The sequence below is a fragment of the Giraffa tippelskirchi genome, chromosome 1 (assembly GCF_054371585.1).
Source record: "Giraffa tippelskirchi isolate mGirTip1 chromosome 1, T2T-mGirTip1v1.2.pri, whole genome shotgun sequence".
Taxonomy (NCBI): domain Eukaryota; kingdom Metazoa; phylum Chordata; class Mammalia; order Artiodactyla; family Giraffidae; genus Giraffa; species Giraffa tippelskirchi.
Genome location: NC_137275.1, coordinates 221,458,899 through 221,475,938, shown reverse-complemented (window position 1 = coordinate 221,475,938; position 17,040 = coordinate 221,458,899). Strand labels below are relative to the sequence as shown.

The 17,040-nt window shown below is 41.1% G+C and overlaps 1 protein-coding gene and 1 long non-coding RNA gene across 3 annotated transcripts in view; one reads left to right on the top strand and one right to left on the bottom strand.

The window, feature by feature from the left end:
- LOC145540850 (uncharacterized) overlaps nt 1–2,861 on the bottom strand; it is a 182,882-nt gene extending 180,021 nt beyond the window's left edge. Inside the window, exon 1 of the long non-coding RNA XR_014078591.1 lies at nt 2,590–2,861. This is a non-coding gene — a long non-coding RNA (uncharacterized LOC145540850). The remainder of the gene's footprint in view (nt 1–2,589) is intronic.
- LOC145540833 (uncharacterized) overlaps nt 2,183–17,040 on the top strand; it is a 355,745-nt gene continuing 340,887 nt past the window's right edge. For both annotated transcript variants that reach the window (XR_014078587.1, XM_081576012.1), the window contains exon 1: nt 2,183–3,441. Coding sequence is in view for 1 of the 2 variants with exons in the window: in XM_081576012.1 (XP_081432138.1) it covers nt 3,235–3,441 (207 nt within the window). In the remaining variant the exon portion in view is untranslated. The remainder of the gene's footprint in view (nt 3,442–17,040) is intronic.

Genomic DNA, 17,040 nt, shown 5'->3' with positions numbered 1-17,040 from the left:
GGAGAGAAAGATGAAGATTACTGCCAGCCTGTGGTCATGAGCTCTCTGGCTGGGGATAGAGCAGCTGGAGATAGTCCGTGAAGAGAATTTTCAAAATCCTGCCTGTTTTGGAAGCCAAAGTAAGCAGGGAGTGGCTGCTGGATCTAAGGGATAGATTTGGCTACTCCAGGATGCAAATCTTGTCCAGTTAATCTCTTCAAGGCTCTCTTTCCTTACCTCTTAAAAGATAGTTGTACCAGCTCCCTGCTTTAGGAGAATATCTTGGGGATAAATGAAGCACATTAGCCAAAACCCATGCTAAATATTTGATGGCTGTGTCTGAAGCCACACAAGGGAATATTTGAGCAGCTTACCCGCTTCATGGGGGGAAGATCCTTAATGTGCCATAATTCAGGACTTTTATTACAGCCCTACCCCTGTCATTACAACTCAAATAATGCTCCCAGGAGCTTGCCTTAAACCCAGAAAACAACATCCTGCAGGCTAATGATATATTGATTCTTTGGCTATGATGTCTGCACAGAAGGAAAATGGTATCAGTGGGCTGGGATAGTGTAAGAGGGTGTAGTTCCATTAAGCAACACTAATCAGCAAATTCAGGTGGTCCTTCAGATTTCCCTCCCCCCAACCCCTCACCATTATCCTGTTGAGCTTCAGACTGGCATTTCAATCCTTTAACGTTTGATAGACGAATTCTGTTATAGGGAACACAGTGTTGTGTGGAATGAATTTTGGACTGGGAGCCCAAAACCAGGGTTGTCATTCTAACTCTGCAGTCAACACCAATCATGAATCTGAGTAAGATTTTATTTTTAAAATGTCAGTTTTTCAGTCTATTAAAAAAATACTTTCTGTAGTTCTTTGTATAATAGAGGGAGGGAGGAAGAGACCTTCATTATGGGTAACACATATCACTTCCCTGTTTATGCTTTTTCTAGCCACTCTGAGCTTAGAGCATACATTTCAAGACTATAAGTTTTGACTATAAGCTATAAGCCTTGCTGGAGGCTGTCACAGCCTGCACAACCATTAACTAATTAAGAGTGAGCAAATCAAGTTGTCAGAAACCTCTAAAACTAATAAGTCCTAGTATATTGGAAGTTGTTTTTTTTTTTTTTTTTTTAATGTAAGTAGGTACAGGGCAATCCCGTCACTCCAAGGCCAGGCATGCTTAGCACAAGGTATCAGCAGATGACCCTTGAAAAGATTTCTCATTGAATGCACTAGCCCTGAGGCCATTACTTCACTCAAAGCTGTCCTTGGTGCCTTAATTTTGGATGAAAATGCAGATATTCAGAGGAAATAAGAAAACAGCATCCAGGCGGTCTTCTAGGAATCTCTTGAGCCCTCAGGCAATCAATCTAGAAGCAAAAGTCTCTTACACAAAGGGACACTTGACATTCATCAATTATCCACCTTAGCTGACTAATTCCTCTTTATGGCCTCTTGGTGATCACACCAGAGCAGAGGTGCCATCTATATGAAGGTTGACTTTGTATCAGCTGAAACATGGAGCCACCCAGGAGCTATAGAATAATAGATGCTCAGGGATTGTTCTATTAGAGATGGAGATAATTGGCAGAGGAGCATCTTACTAGGACATATCTCCAAGTAAGACACACTTATCCTAGCAATGTGAATGGAATCATTCAGCAAATAGGTACAGAGTTTCTACTCTGAACTCACATTTGTACCTGAGGACAGAGGATGAAGAGTTGAGAAGACAGGGTCCCCTCCACCCAAGTACCTTAGCATAGCTTCTAGTGGAGATACAGAGATGTTAACAATCTCTGGGCCACAGATGGTTAATAAAAATAAAAAACATGTCTGCCCCTCTCATTGCATCAGGTGATAAGGAAAGATATTAAAAAGAGGCAATATCTGAGCAGAGACTCGAAGGATGAGTAGGATTTATGAGTGTAAACAAACAGAGGGAAGGCCATTCGAGGCAGAGAAAATATTACTTGCAATGGCAAGGTCTGTAAAATAAAGATTAAAAAAAAAAAACAGTTTGGAATGAAGAGGCACTGCTGAGATACTTGTCTGCCCAACAGAATTACCCACGGTTTTATGCCATCGTTTAGGGAAGCCAGGATCAAATATTTAGCAGGTGCATGGCTTGATCGATTGCAAATAGCGGAACCCTTGCAGGAGAGGTTGTGAGGCGGCTGGATAAAGTTCCGGTTTAAGATGGCGACGTAAGAGGTGCCTGAACGGCACCACCTCCCGCAGCTACACAGGGAACAAAGTCCTCTGAAAAAAACCTAAAAACAGTCTGACTCCTGCACAACCAGCAAAAGAGAGAACGCCCACATTAAGGCAGGTGGGTGAGACCTGGCCACACCAGTCACTTCAAAGCGGTAAACCTCACCCCTACGTGGATTCCACCATCTGAGGGGAACTCAAAAACTGGAGCGTCTCCCTGAGGAGGGTTTGAAGCTCACATGGGGTACCCCAGCTTTTAAGACCTGCACCTGAGAGACAAGCCCCCAAAACATCCAGCGAGGAGGAGTAACAGGGCCGGCTGAAACGCAACCCCCGGGGCTATTAGCAGTCTATGGTGTGGTTCTGAGTTTCATTCAGACTTACCTGCCTCAGGACCGGCGCCAAGCAGCTGATGGTCTTTGTGGGAGAGGCTTATTTGCTGGTCTTGAGGCATCAAAGTGAACGACAGGTTCTGATTTGACAGACATTTGGAGGCAGGCTGAAGTGTTCTGTGGGTCGAAGACTGGCGGGCACCATCTTTACGCTCGTGTGGTAGTCTGGCGGCGTCATCTTAATGGTGGACGGTGGACCCCTGCCAGATGCCCTAGCTCCCACCACGGTCCTCCTCCTGCAGTGTGCTCCTCCGCCACAGCGCCTGTATGCAGCGGGGTGGGGTTACCTGCAACTGTCGCGCTGAGACTCCTGAACATCTCCTGGCTCTGACGCCTACGGCGCTTTCCATGGCTGGGTCCCACAGGACGGTCACCCACGGAGAAGGAGTTAGTAAATGGACGACTGCCACCTCCAGGGCACGGCCAGAGGGCCACAGGCCCTGCGCTCAGTCTTTCTGTGACAGTGGCCTATGAGCTAATCCACCGGGCTTCAGCCTGAAGGGCAGGCGTCTAATTAAACACACATCTCAGGGCTGAGTGTCACCCTGTCTGAAGACCTTGGAGTGTGGGCGCTGCCTCCAGAGTGCCAGGACCTCCCAGTGGGGAGCATTTGTAAAAACTTGGTGCTGCGGTCTGTATGACAGCTGCTCAGGGGACACTCCTTGATGGCCTGGCTCTGGAGGGCTGGATCCCATGGACTGTACCAGTTAGAGAGAGTTCCTGGCAGGTGGCCACCCTGGGGCACTGCGTGGACATTGGACCGAATCACACCCCCAGGCTTTCTGTTCTGGAGCTTGCGGATGCCGGGCGGTCTTATCCGCACACCTGGAGGCCTCCTGATAAGGTAAGCCTGTGTATTTACACTTTCCCTCTGCATCCCTACAGCTTGCTAGTATCTCCCAGACAGGAGCCTATACACTCCTTTGGAGGTCAGATTGTTATGACTGCTGCCCAGGGGATGCCCCTAGATCACCTGGCTCTTATGTCAGGGGGCCTTAATCTTGTGGTTCCCGAGAACTGTATATATTTGCATACTTTGAAAGCTGCTGCCTTTTGGCCCAGCTTCCAATCAGCATGAATTGAGGTCCTGACCCAGATCCTCCTGTCTGGGATACTAAGAGGTCTTGGCACTCCCTTGACTACTAGGACCCATTAAAAATAAAATAGGCAAAACAAATATCATGCATTAATGTGTATAGGTGGAATCTAGAAAAACGATATAGATGAACTTGTTTGCATGGCAGAAATAGGGATACAGATGTACAGAACAGTCGTATGGACACTAAGAGGGGGGAAAGGCGGGTATAGGATGAATCGGGAGATTGGGATTGACATATATACACTACTATGTGTAAAACAGATAACCAATGAGAGCCTGCTGTATAGCATAGGGAACTCTACTTAATATTCTGTGGTGACCTAAATAGGAAGGAAATTCAAAAAAGGGGATATTTGTATACATATAGCTGATTCACGTCACTGTACAGCAGAAACTAACACAGCATTGTAAAGCAATTATATTCCAGTTAAAAAAAAGATAATCTGATAAAGAGTGATTTCAAAAATAAATAAATAAAACAGGCTTCACAGACAATCACAGGGGTTTGAGAAACAGCTTAGAGCTGGGACAGGGTTGAATGTTTAGGTTCATCTCATACATGAGGCTGCTTTTTCAAGACTGGGAGACTTGGCTGGTTTATCTAATGCATAGAAACGGAGACAGAGGGTCAAACAAAATGAAGAAACAGAGGAATAAGCTCCAAAAAAAACAAAATAAAAACTTAGAATTGTTATATTATGGGTAGGAGGAGTGGGGAGATGCCATATATGAAGGAGAAGAATAAGGATGCCATTTCAATAAGGAGAGTGAAAGGTGGCACTGAAGTGGGATGGCAGCCGTGGGCACAGTATGATGCAAGAGATACAAGGTGGAATTAGCACTGTGGTTTGTGATTGACATAGTGAAGTGGATGAGGAAGATCAAAAGACATCTTACCCGTATTGGGGCTGTTAGTGAAACTTCCCCACTCAAATTCTCCCACTTTCGTAAGTGCCAGTGCCTGTGTTAACTCAGTTGATAGCAACACAAAGCTGTGACAGTCTGTGGTGTTTTCAAGATAGCAGGAACTGAATAGCAGGGAGTTTTTCTCTTAGCTTTTCTAAACAACAGCCATTGAACTTCAATGCACATTCTAAGCACAGTATATGTATTTGGGGAAAAAAAATAGTAAAAGGCCTTGAGACACCATCCAAACTCTGTAGTAGAACCTGTCACCCTGTGTGGCCTGATTCTCTCATCCAATCAGTCCATTAAATTTGGAAGGCCAATTTTGGGAACTGTATTTTACGGATTTAGGATGTAGCTCAGAAAGAGGCCCAAATGGATGTTTTGATGTCCATTTGGACTGGAGAGAGCTCTCTTTGGGATTCTGTGTGTGTGTGTGTGTGTGTGTTTAATGTGCTTTAAAGAGTTGAAGTTTCTGGGCAAGTAAATGCTATTATACAGGTGTGTACTTGCCTAGAGGTCCAAAAGGATGATCTGGGAGTCAGAATATATAACACATAATGAGATAAAATAATTATGGGTTATTTATTTATTCACTAACTAGATAAGTATTTATGGACTTTCAAATCTTGTAAAACATGCAATGGGTATAATTGGTAGAATGAACAGAGTCTAAAAATGAATTTTAATACTCAGTGATGAGTATTATGGAGTTATGAAGTGTCTTGGGAATGGATACATCTAGCCATGAACTGTTTCCTATTAAGCTCAGGACTGCTTATGTCATTAGAGGAACTAGGTAGGGAATGCATAATAATTCATTTATCAATATTTAATTTTGGGGGCTTCCCTGTTGGGTCAGATAGTAAAAAATCCGTGTGCAATGCAGGATACCCAGGTTCAATCCCTGGATCGGGAAGATGCCTGGAGAAGGAAATGGCCACCCACTTCAGTATTCTTGCCTGAAGAATTCTATGGACAGACGAGCCTGGCAGGCTGCAATCCATGGGGTCACAAAGAGTCAGACATGACTGAGTAACTAACACACACTATTTAATATTTACCTATGTTTCAGATATTGAGCTAGGTTTGGGTTGAATTTAAGATTAATCAAATACATCCTTCTCTCTAGACATTTATAGAACCACTCATAGTAAGACATGGACACGAGTAATTTTGAAATTAAGAGTCCATGCTAAGTACCTTGGAAGAATAAGTACTGCAGACTTGAGAAGCAGGAGTTGAGTACAGGTGAGAGATCTATCAAGAAAGTCTTCAATATTCAGGCAAACGTTAATAAAAATAAAATAGGTTTGGAAACATAATAGGGGAATTGGACTTACTGGCCCTTGTGAGAAGATTAGACATTTGGTACCAAATGTGTCCATTCTATCAAACATGTGTTCTCAACTCTGTGCTCACTGTACTGCTTCCTTAAGTCAAGTCCTCCTTGTCTCACTCTTGAACTGCTTCTCAGCAAACAATCTTTTTGTCTTCTCTCTCAGATCCTATCTTATCAATGTTGACTGCTCTAACCAAGCACCATAGACTGAGTGGCTTATAAACAACAGAAATTTATTTCTGTCAGTTCTGGGGTTTTGAGGGCCAATATCAGGGTGCCAACATGGTCAGGTTCTGATAAGGACCCTCTTCCTCGAGCAGACTGCCAGGTTCTCACTAAATCCTTACATGGAGGAGAGTAGAGAGAGAAAGTCAGATCTCTCAGGACTCGTACAAGTGTGCTCACTCCAGGTCTCATCACTTCATGGCAAACAACGGGGGAAAAGTGGAAACAGTGGCAGATTTCATTTTGGGGGCTCCAAAATTGCTGCAGATGGTGACTACAGCCATAAAATTATAAGACACTTGCTCCTTAGAAGAAACGCTATTAGCATATTAAAGCTAGATAGCATATTAAAAACAGACATCACTGTGCTGACAAAGGTCCATCTAGTCAAAGCTGTAGTTTTTCCAGTAGTCATTTATGGACATGAGTTGGACCATAAAGGCAGAGCACTGAAGAATTGATGCTTTCGAACTGTGGTGCTGGGAAAGACCCCTGAGAGTCCCTTGGACAGAAAGGAGATCAAACCAGTCAATTCTAAAGGAAATCAACTATGAATATTCATTGGAAGGATTGATGCTGAAGCTGCATACTTTGGTCACCTGATGCGAAGAAGTGACTCATTGGAAAAGACCTTGATGCTGGGAAAGATTGAGGGCAAGAGGAGAAGGCGACAACAGAGGATGAGTTGGTTGGATGGCATCACTGACTCAATGGACATGAATTTAAGCAAACTCCAGGAGATAGTGAAGGCCAAGGAAGGCTTCTGTGCTGCAGTCCATGGGGTCGGAAAGAGTTGGGCATGACTTAGCAACTGAACAACAGCAAGTGCTCTCATTCCTTTCATGAGTGCTTTGCCCTGTGACTCCATCTAATACTAATTACCCTCAAAGGGTCCACTTCTTTAGACCATCACACTGGAGAGTAGGGTTTCATCATAGGCATTTTGGGGACACACAAGCACTCAGTTCATACAGGCCCCTTGTAAGTTTCCTTCACTCTGACCAATCATTTGTCTCCCTAGGAAATAAGTGTCCATATTCATTTACTGGTTTCATATCTCCAGTGCTTCTTTTAACAAAAGCAACTTTTACCACTGGTTCCAATAACCTTATCTCCCCCATCGTGTCACCCTTATAATCACGGTGCAGCAATTTCAAACTTCTTCTTTATTTTTCTCTAAACTGCTGTCTTATAACTACATGCATTTTCAATGTGCTAACCCCTCAGCCTAGAATTGATCCCTCACTCTGTAGACCCAGAAATTTCTTCCCACAGAACCCAGATTAGTCATCCCATTTTCTGTGTTGTGATCTTTGAATCTTGGTTTCCCCTTCATCTTTGTTTCTGGTACTGTACTTATCTCATCTTTTGGAATTAGCTCTTTATAGATCCCCACTGGACTATAAGTTCTTAGAAAGAGACACCATGTCTATATTTTGTATAATATTTAAAGAATCTGTTAATTTTGATCCTTTCATTTTTGGTATTCTAGTAGTCTATATTTTTGGTAAAATAATAATTTATAGGTTTTCAATGTCTCCAATTGTACCCTTGCTGTAATAGATATTCAACAAAAGATTACTGAGTGATTCATTAGAGGAATGTGTAATGGTTAGTTAGAACTAGCTACATCCACCAGTTCCATTATATATTCTCCATGTAATTTTGCACAACTTTCTTGACTTGTTCAAGGTTTATGTTCGTTATCTATAAAATGAGGATAATAATACTTAGCTCAGTGTGAGGATTAAGTGAAATAATGATTGTAAAGTACTTGGCTCCATTCCTGGCCTGTCTTATGCTCTTAATAAATTATTTATGTTAAATCTATTGCTGTTAATTACTGTTTTAACCCGAGTAAGCCTCATCCTCCATAAACTTTATTTTCTTTCATCTTTTTAAATAAAAAAAGGGGGGAATAGAAATTTCCATCTTGCCCTCCTTATAAGACTTAAGTAATTATCCAATTAAATATTATGTCTTAGAGTACTTTGAAAATATAACAAACCATATAATTGTTAGTAGTAATTATATTTCTTAGAACCTTAGGACACTTGGAAGAGATGAGGATGTGGCGGCTATAAATTCTCTATGACTAACATGAAAACTGTTTATAGGAACTCAGAATGTTGTCATAGTTGATTCTGTGTCACCCAAGGTTAAGAATTGTAGGTGAGATTAATGCAGTCAAAAGTTTCCTTTTAATCATGGCTCACATTATAAATCAGTTATGCATCTTTCCCCTGTCCTGGTAACTGCCTAATGCAGGTAGAATTATTAGCTGCTGTTCTGCCTCAAAGTACACATTTGTACCATCATAATTAGTCTGGCCTGAAGTGATAGGATGATTAAGGGGTGTTTCTGTCAAGCTTTTGTCATTCAAGATTTAAAAGCAAGTGATTCTTAATATCTTGCCCAGGTCATTGTGAAATCATCAGTAACATTGCAATAGACAAAGGAGCACTTATTATTCTTTCAGCAAATTATTCAGGACTCTTAAACATTTAGCAAAAATACTAATTTATCTATTCAAAAGCTATTATCTCCCACAAGACCCATAGCAGTTGGTGAAAAAAACAGAAACTTCTTCCATGAAAGCTTTCTTAACCACTGTGAGCTACAGTATTTCTCTCCATTCGTATTAAATTTACAGTGAATTCTACTTGCTTTCTCTCATAATTGCATGACTTATAATAGAATTAGAATTGTTCCAGGTGTGTATTCAGCTAGATGATTTACTAGCCAAGACAACTTAAAAATTATAAGTCCTAGTTTCTTTATCTGTGAAATGATGATAATAATCTTGCCCTGCCTAACCACCCCCCACAAAATTTATGTAGTTCAAATGATGTATTGAATTTTAAAACAATTTAATTTTCAAAATAAAAATAATTATTTTGTTTTACTTAAGTGTTGGTTTCCCACAATTTTAAATTTAACTCTTGTTTTATATACTCTCCAAAAACACCTATTTCTTCTTATAGCCTTAATTAGTGCCTTTTAAAGCTGATAATTCTGAAATCCATCTCTGTACCTCCTGTCTCTCTTCATGATAGAGACACCCATATATCATGTCTTATAAGCTAAAATTTATCAAATTTAACATCTGTAGGTGTTTGCTCATCCTTTTCTCTCCTTATGTGTCTCTGTGTGTTTTCTTACTTCAGTGAGTGATGCTTCCAAATACCTGGTTCCTGCAGCCATGAAATGGATATACCTGGTTGCTCTTTCATTCTTACTAACTGTGACTTCTAAAAATCCACTAACTCTGGTCAAACACCCCTCAAATTTGACTACTTTTTCAGCCCTGGATCATGATAATAATATTTAAAGAATCATAATATGGCTTTCCCAGTGGCTCCGTGGTAAAGAATCCTCCTGCCAGTGAAGGAGTCATGAGTTCAATTCCCGGTCCTGGAAGATCCCACATGCCGCAGAGCAACTAAGCCTTGAACCACAGCTATTGAGCCTGTGCTCTAGAGCCTGGGAGCCGTGCCTTTTGAGCCCATGTGCCACAACTACTGAAAGCCTTGTGCCTTAGAGCCCATGCTCCTCTACAAGAGAAGCCACTGCCACAAGAAACCCTGGCCATGCAACTAGAGAGTAGTTCCCGCAACTAGAGAAAAGCTCACGCAGCAATGAAGACCCAGCACAACCAAAAATACGATTTTAAAAATTATGTTTAAAAAGAATCATAGTAGAATCTTAGAATCTCAAAGAATCTGACTGGCTTATAGAAGCCTCCTTAACTGGCTTCTCTTGTTCCTGACATGCTTCTCACACAGTTAGACATATCTTTATAAATGAAGCAGGGAGCCTACTCCTGTCTAACACCTATAAATAACAACTATTATTCCCAAGACAGTCTCCAAACTCAAGCATGGTTTACAAACCCTTTAGAGCAACTCTTCTCAAATTTAATGTGTATACACATGACTTGGACATCCTGTTAAAACTATAGTTTCTGATCCAGTGTGTTTGGAGTACAAGTCCAGGACTAAGATGAACTGAGCAACACACCCTAAGCAGACAAGTTCAGGTGGCCCTCAGTGTCAAGGCTGTGCTCGTACCAATCCCATAGTTTGCACGAGCCTGAGAGTGAGTTTCTCCTTAAGTTGTGTGCCTTAGATGCTACACTTGTCAAGCTCCCAGGTGATGCTGATGCTGCTTGTTTTAAGACACAAGGTCAGAAGATAATCTTGAGTGGTCACTACTTATCTACCTAATTTTATCTCTCAGGATTTCTCAAGCCCTACCTGTTAGTCATGCTATATGATGTGTATTGTTTTTTTTCACTTCTGGGTGCATGTTGTTTCTTCTTGAAATGAGTTGTACCCTTAATCTTCTTGGCCTGTGGGTTCTCAATGTTCTTATAGGCCACTTTCTGCAGGATGGCTCCTTTGATGTTAAAACACTGGGTTAGGTATGGCTAGGTACCTATCTTTTTTCCCTCCACAGCACCATTTACACCTCATCTTTAGCATTTATCCATTGCCAATGTAATAATCTGTTTAGTTGTCTATTTCTAAAAACCAGATTTGTGAATTAAAAATATGAGCTTTTTTATTACTTCAGGTTATGCTGTCTTCTAAAATTACATTAAAATTCTTTAGCAATGTCTTCTTTTATAATTCTCACATTAACTTGCAGTGCAGTGTGTATACTCAATAAATATTTCATATCAATAAAAACAGGCACCAGTTTGCCTCTGCTGAAGTCATTCAGTGAATAATTGTTAATTATGCACCTGCTAAGTGCTATGATTTCAGTGGCAAACCACAGTAACTCCTGATTTTCACAGCATTTATAGTTTAGGTACTTTTAACATTAAACATTTTTTGTTTGCTTGTTTGTACTTCTCAGTTTGCAGAATTTTAGTTCCCTGACCAGGGATGGAACCCAAAACCTTGCAGTGAAAGTGTTGAGTCCTAACCACTGGACACCAGGGAATTCCCCAGATTTTTTTCATGAGAAAAGTTTCAAACATGCGACAGTGGAAAACTGAGACCTACGGGACCTGAATACAAAGAATTTAATAATGAAAGTTAGTAAAAAATAGCAGCGATAGTAGAAGGCAAAAGATTTAGACACTATAGGCAAGCAACAAAGGGAATTTGAAGCAGGCAAAAAGCAGCATGTAGTGGAAAATGCACTAGACTTAGGTTTGAAACCTATCTTGCCAGTTGTGTAACCGCAGGTAAGTTACTTCATCTCCCTGAGTTTCTTGCTCTCGGTATGAAAGTAATTATAGCATTGCCTATCTCTCCAAACCATTGTGTGGATAAATAACCTTAATTCAGGCTGCAGACTTTAATGCTGGTAGGATCTGAGCATGCTGAAGGCAGTTCTTGCATGACCCTTTCTGCTCTGACATGATGTGTTCCCCTCCCTATGAATAAGGTGTTTGGCCACATTAGCACGGGTGAGTGCCTTTGGATGCAGTGCTCTGGAGGAGGTAACTCAGGAAAGGGGAGTCATGCAAGGGACTGAGAGGAGCAGGCAGAGAAGTCATGAGCAGCATTGGGTCACAGAAAGGAGGCCCCCCTCTCACACTAATGCATATGGACAGGGGTGTGATGTAAGGCAATTGGGATCTGTCTTCAGTGTTAATTAACCTTTCTCACCCTTACACTGCAACAGACAGTAGTAGTTATCTTGCTCCCAAGAAGGGGATGTAATTAGAACAGATGGAGAAAATACATGAAAAGAAATAGAGCACTTATTCAACTCCAGGGGTTTCACACTCAAGGGTTGTGTTTAGTGAAGGTGCGGATTTTTTTTTTTTTTTAACCTTAGAATCCAGGTGTTTTTCTCAAGCCCCTGAGGTAAGCCAGCTGTTATGTAGAGAAAAGAAAGAAAGATGAAGAGCCTGTTCAGAATAAAATCTTCTCGTATTCATGTCAGTATTTCTAAAGCCTCATAGGTTTTGGAATATAAAAGATACTAAATAGGCAATTTAGATGAGTATGTGCATGACATCTGCCTGTAAAAGGATAAAGTCTAGACACCAAAGAGGACACCAAGAGGCCATGGAACCCTTGCATGCTGGAGCCAGAAGACCCTATAGAATCATCCAGAATTGTCTTATCAGTTGGACACTGAGTTTCAGATGGAGAAAAAAATCTAACATAAAACCACACAGCTGATCAGTGACAAAGCTAGATCTAGAACGCAAATTTGTATTTATTTATTACAACACATTGATTTAATCACCCTCCATCATAACTACATTTTGATTGTACAATTAAGAAAGAAGCAATGACTGGGAGAGATCAAAAATATGGATTGAGAATGTCATAGGCAATTTAAACAAAATCGGATAAACTACATATTGGAGAAGAAGCTGTTTCAGTCTGTTTGTAGGCCAGCCCAGCTAGTGATGCTAGGCAACCAAAGGACTCTGGGGAATGGCTCTTCTAGAAACATGGTGTACACAAAGGACTTCTGAAGGCAATTAAGCACTTAAGAGTTCATTTGAAATTCTTTTCCCTCAGATTTATCAAGGTATAATTCACAATTAAAAATTGTGTGTATTTAACACTTGCATCTTGATGGTTTGATGCATGGATATACAATGTGATATAATCACCATAATTAAGCTCATTAATATATCCATCATCTCACTTTCTTTTTTTAATGGTGAGAACACTTAAGATTCCCACTCTTATCAAATTAAGTATACACTATAGTATTGTGTGGAGAAGGCATTGGCACCTCACTCCAGTACTCTTGCCTGGAGAATCCCATGGACGGAGGAGCCTGGTGGGCTACAGTCCATGGGGTCGCTAAGAGTTGGACACGACTGAGCGACTTCACTTTCACTTTTCCCTTTCATGCACTGGAGAAGGAAACGGCAACCCGCTCCAGTATCCTTGCCTGGAGAATCCCAGGGACGACGGAGCCTGGTGGGCTGCCATCTATGGTGTCGCACAGAGTCGGACACGACTGAAGCGACTTAGCAGCAGCATAGTATTGTGTAGGGGAGCAGAATTTGTGACCCCCAAATATGTCTCTTTGACATCAGGAATATTTTAAGCTGGTTGTTTTTAAGTGATAGCGGATACCAGAGATCTGAAAACTGATTCAACGTTACCCTTTTGTAAAAGACATTTACATTTATAAAGGAAACCTCTGTTTGTAAAGGTGTCTCCCTCTCTGTATCAGGAAGAGAAAGATGAGTCAGTCTCTAAAGAATCTTATTAAAGTAGAAGACAGGGACTTCAATCTGCATACTCTGCTTTTCCTGGTAACTTCCCATCACTGACTCCCTAAACCAAAGATAGTTTGTCTTTGGCTGAAGATGGTATTTAAAGTGAGGGCTTCTGCCACTTTGGAGAGTCAGCTTTCCTGGGTCTCTCAATATATACACATAATTAAACTATTTGTTTTTCTCCCATTAATGTCTTGGTGGTTTAGTTGCTAAGTCTTGTCTGACTCTTTGCCATCCCGTGGACTGTAGCCTGCCAGGCTCCTCTGTCCATGGGGTTCTCCAGGTGGGAATACTGGAGTCGGTTGCCATTTCCTTCTCCAGTTAATGTCTTATGTCAATACAATTATTAGGCCAGCTAAAGAACTTAGTAGGATCTGAGCATGGTAAAGAATCTGCCTGCAATGTAGGAGACTAAGGTTCAATCACTGGACTGGGAAGATCCCCTTAAAAAGGGAATGGCAACCCACTCCAGTAGTCTTGCCTGGAGAACTCCATGGACAGAGAAGCCTGGCAGGCTATAGTCCATGGGGTCGCAAAGAGTCAGACACAACTGAGTGATGGACATTTTCACTTTCTTTCAAACAACTTAGAAGGGTAGAAGAGGAAAACTTTTACTCCCTTGAAATTCTTAGCCACAGTCACATTCTTGTGTATTAAATCTCCAGAATGTACTCATCCCATTAAAGTAAAACTTTGTGCTCCTTGATTTACATCTCTTTTAAGGGAGAGTTTTCCTTGATAAGTCTGAATACCTTCACTGCAATTATCTTCAGGGTCATAAAGAGTCCAGAGGACTTCTGTTTCTTTATGGAGATTTCCTTTCTGAAGAACCAAAACTGACCAAACAAAAATATCTTGCCTGCTTTGCCTTGCTTATTTATAGTATTTATTGGGCTTCCACGTTAGAGACTCTGTGGATGTTATGATGTATGTTTATGGTATTACTTGGTTGGAAACACCCTTATACTGGAAAGTAGCACCATGCCATAGGATAAGTGAAATGTTTCCCCTCTACTGGCCTAAGGAGGTTGGCAATGAGCAGTGAGCCCTTGGTGTGTCAGGCCAATCAAAGTTCTAGTGGAATTTGCATCTCCTCTCCCCATCGTATCTGAGGCTCATCTGTAGCCTTTCCCTTTCAACAGTTACTAAAAACTCTCTTGGATTCTGGAGATGTTAGTTTTCTTTAAGCTAGTTGATCTCTTTGCTCTCTACTTCAAAAGAAACCTGATTATGATAAAGATAAGAATTAAAAAAGAATTTTGATAATTCCATTTATATATGAAATTTAAAGTCATATACAATCATAAGCAAACTTTATGTACATCTCTGAGGCTCTAATATCATCAGCTCATTTTACAAAGGGAATAGATAATCTCAGAAAAATCAAATGGCATTTCCAAGGTGACATGGTAATATGAAATCTGTAATGTGAGTCTAAATCTGAATTTCTCTTTCCAGTACAATCTCCAGTCTACTCAGGGGCAGGGGAGCTTAAAGTTTATTAAAGGTGTATAAATGAAATTACATATAGAAAAGACAAAAATAAAGAAAGCAAATGGGCATACTTAAATTGCTATGAGATAAAGAAATCATTTCATCTATTAAGCATTCTAGCTAAGCCTTTTTTTTTTCTGAGACCAATTCCAACATGAGACAGTGAGATTGTCCCCACACAGCACCAAATAATTCTCCAGATGTCAACTAGGTGCCCTGTATTCAGATCAATTCTGACCATATCTACCCAGAAATAGCATCAGATTCCACATATTAAGGGCACAGTCCTACAAGACTGTGCTCCCCTGGAACCTGACCACCATGCCAGGTGATAATCCAAAGCCTAGTTATTACTTGTATTATTTGACTGACCAACTGGCTATTAGGTTGGTTCCGAAGACCTCCTCTTAGGACTTCACTTGCCAGTCAGAAGCTGAGGTTGTTACTGGAGTTTTGACTAACTACCTATAAACCAGAGAGGTTCCTATATCTCCCTCCTCAATTTGAAGAATGTGCTAGAGAGGCTTACAGAACTCAGAGAGACATTTTACTTACTGGATTGCTAGTTTAAGAGGACATAACTCAGGAACAGCCAGGCCAAAGAGACACACAGAGAAAAGCATGGGGAAAGAGACACAGAGCTTCCATGCCTTCTTCCTTGATGCATGTTACTCTCCTCTATCTTTTTTAATTTATTAATTAATATTTTGGTCAGTTTATTAACTCTCTGAAGTCTCTCTCTCTCTTTTTTTTTTTTTTGGCCTCACCACAAGGCAAGTGGGATCATAATTCCCCAACCAGGGATCGAACCCATGCTCCCTGCAGTAGAAGGACGGATTCTTAACCACTGGATCACCAGGGAAATCTGTTCTCTCCAATCTTAATGCATTCACCAGTTGGCAAGCACTCTGTACTTTGCGGTTTTATGTAAGCTTCATTTGTTGTTGTTGTTTAGTTGCTAAGTTGTGTCTGACTCTTTTGTGACCCCATGGAATGTAGTCTGCCAGGCTTCTCTCTCCATGGGATTTCCCAGGCCAGAATACTGGAGTGGGTTGTCATTTCCTTCTCCAGAGAATCTTCCCAACCCAGGAAATGAACCTACGTCTACTGCTTGGCAGGTGGATTCTTTACCACTGAGCCACCTGGGAAGCCCATGGATGCTTCATTACCTATGCAAGATTGATGAAACCATTGGCCATTGGTGACTGACTCAGTCTCTAGCCTCTCCCCTCCCTGGAGGTCAGGGAGTTGGGCTGAAAGTTCCAACTTTCTCAACACAAGATTGGGTCCCCAGCCAACCAGATCAATTTTAACAGTCTTTCTGAAAGTCACCTCATTCACAGAAGAAACAATTTCTTTATTGCTCTCATCACTTAGGAACTGTCCAAGGTTTTAGAAGCTCTAGGTCAACAATGGGACAAAGACCAAATATGTTTTTCTTCTAGATCACAATATCATACAGTTTGAAAATGATAACAAGGTATTTCCAGTCATGAGATGGACATACACAAAAAGCAAAGTGAGTGAAAATGCAAAAATGTGGCAGGGATTTAGCATTCATGGAGCAATGAGATGGGAATGTGACCAGAAAGATATTTAAAGACCCTATTACTGGAGTTCTTAAAGTAGTCTAAGGAATTTGAGCCTTATTTCGTTAGCATTGAGAACACAATGGGAGGCTTGAGGAAAAGAGGCAGAGTCTTCACCAACTGTAGGTTGGATTAGAAGTGGGAGGAGATGGAGGTGTGTTGGTAGTAAAATATGGTAATGATCCTCGTTCCTCCAGATCTGCCAATTTCTGTCAGAATGGAAGGATGTGCTTTATGCCCAGACTGGGAACTCGAAGTGCATACCCACTCTTTCAGAATTTTAGCTGTTTGATCACATGAGCAGCATATCTCTTATTGTTAAACCATTTATCTTATTTTAAGCCCAAATCTGAGGCCACATCTCAGGAATTCACAGTTCCTCCCAGTTCACCAAGGGTGATACTCAGAGTGTGTTTCAAGACTGCTGTGGGTACCACCTACTGCATTTATGCTACAACTCTCTCTTCTGCTGAATAGAATAAGTTCTTGCTATTCCTTTATAGTCTTATTCACGGCCCAGCTTTTGTCTTTATTTTTCTCTTGCATTGCTCTAGAGGGAGAGATAAGAAGTTTTCTAT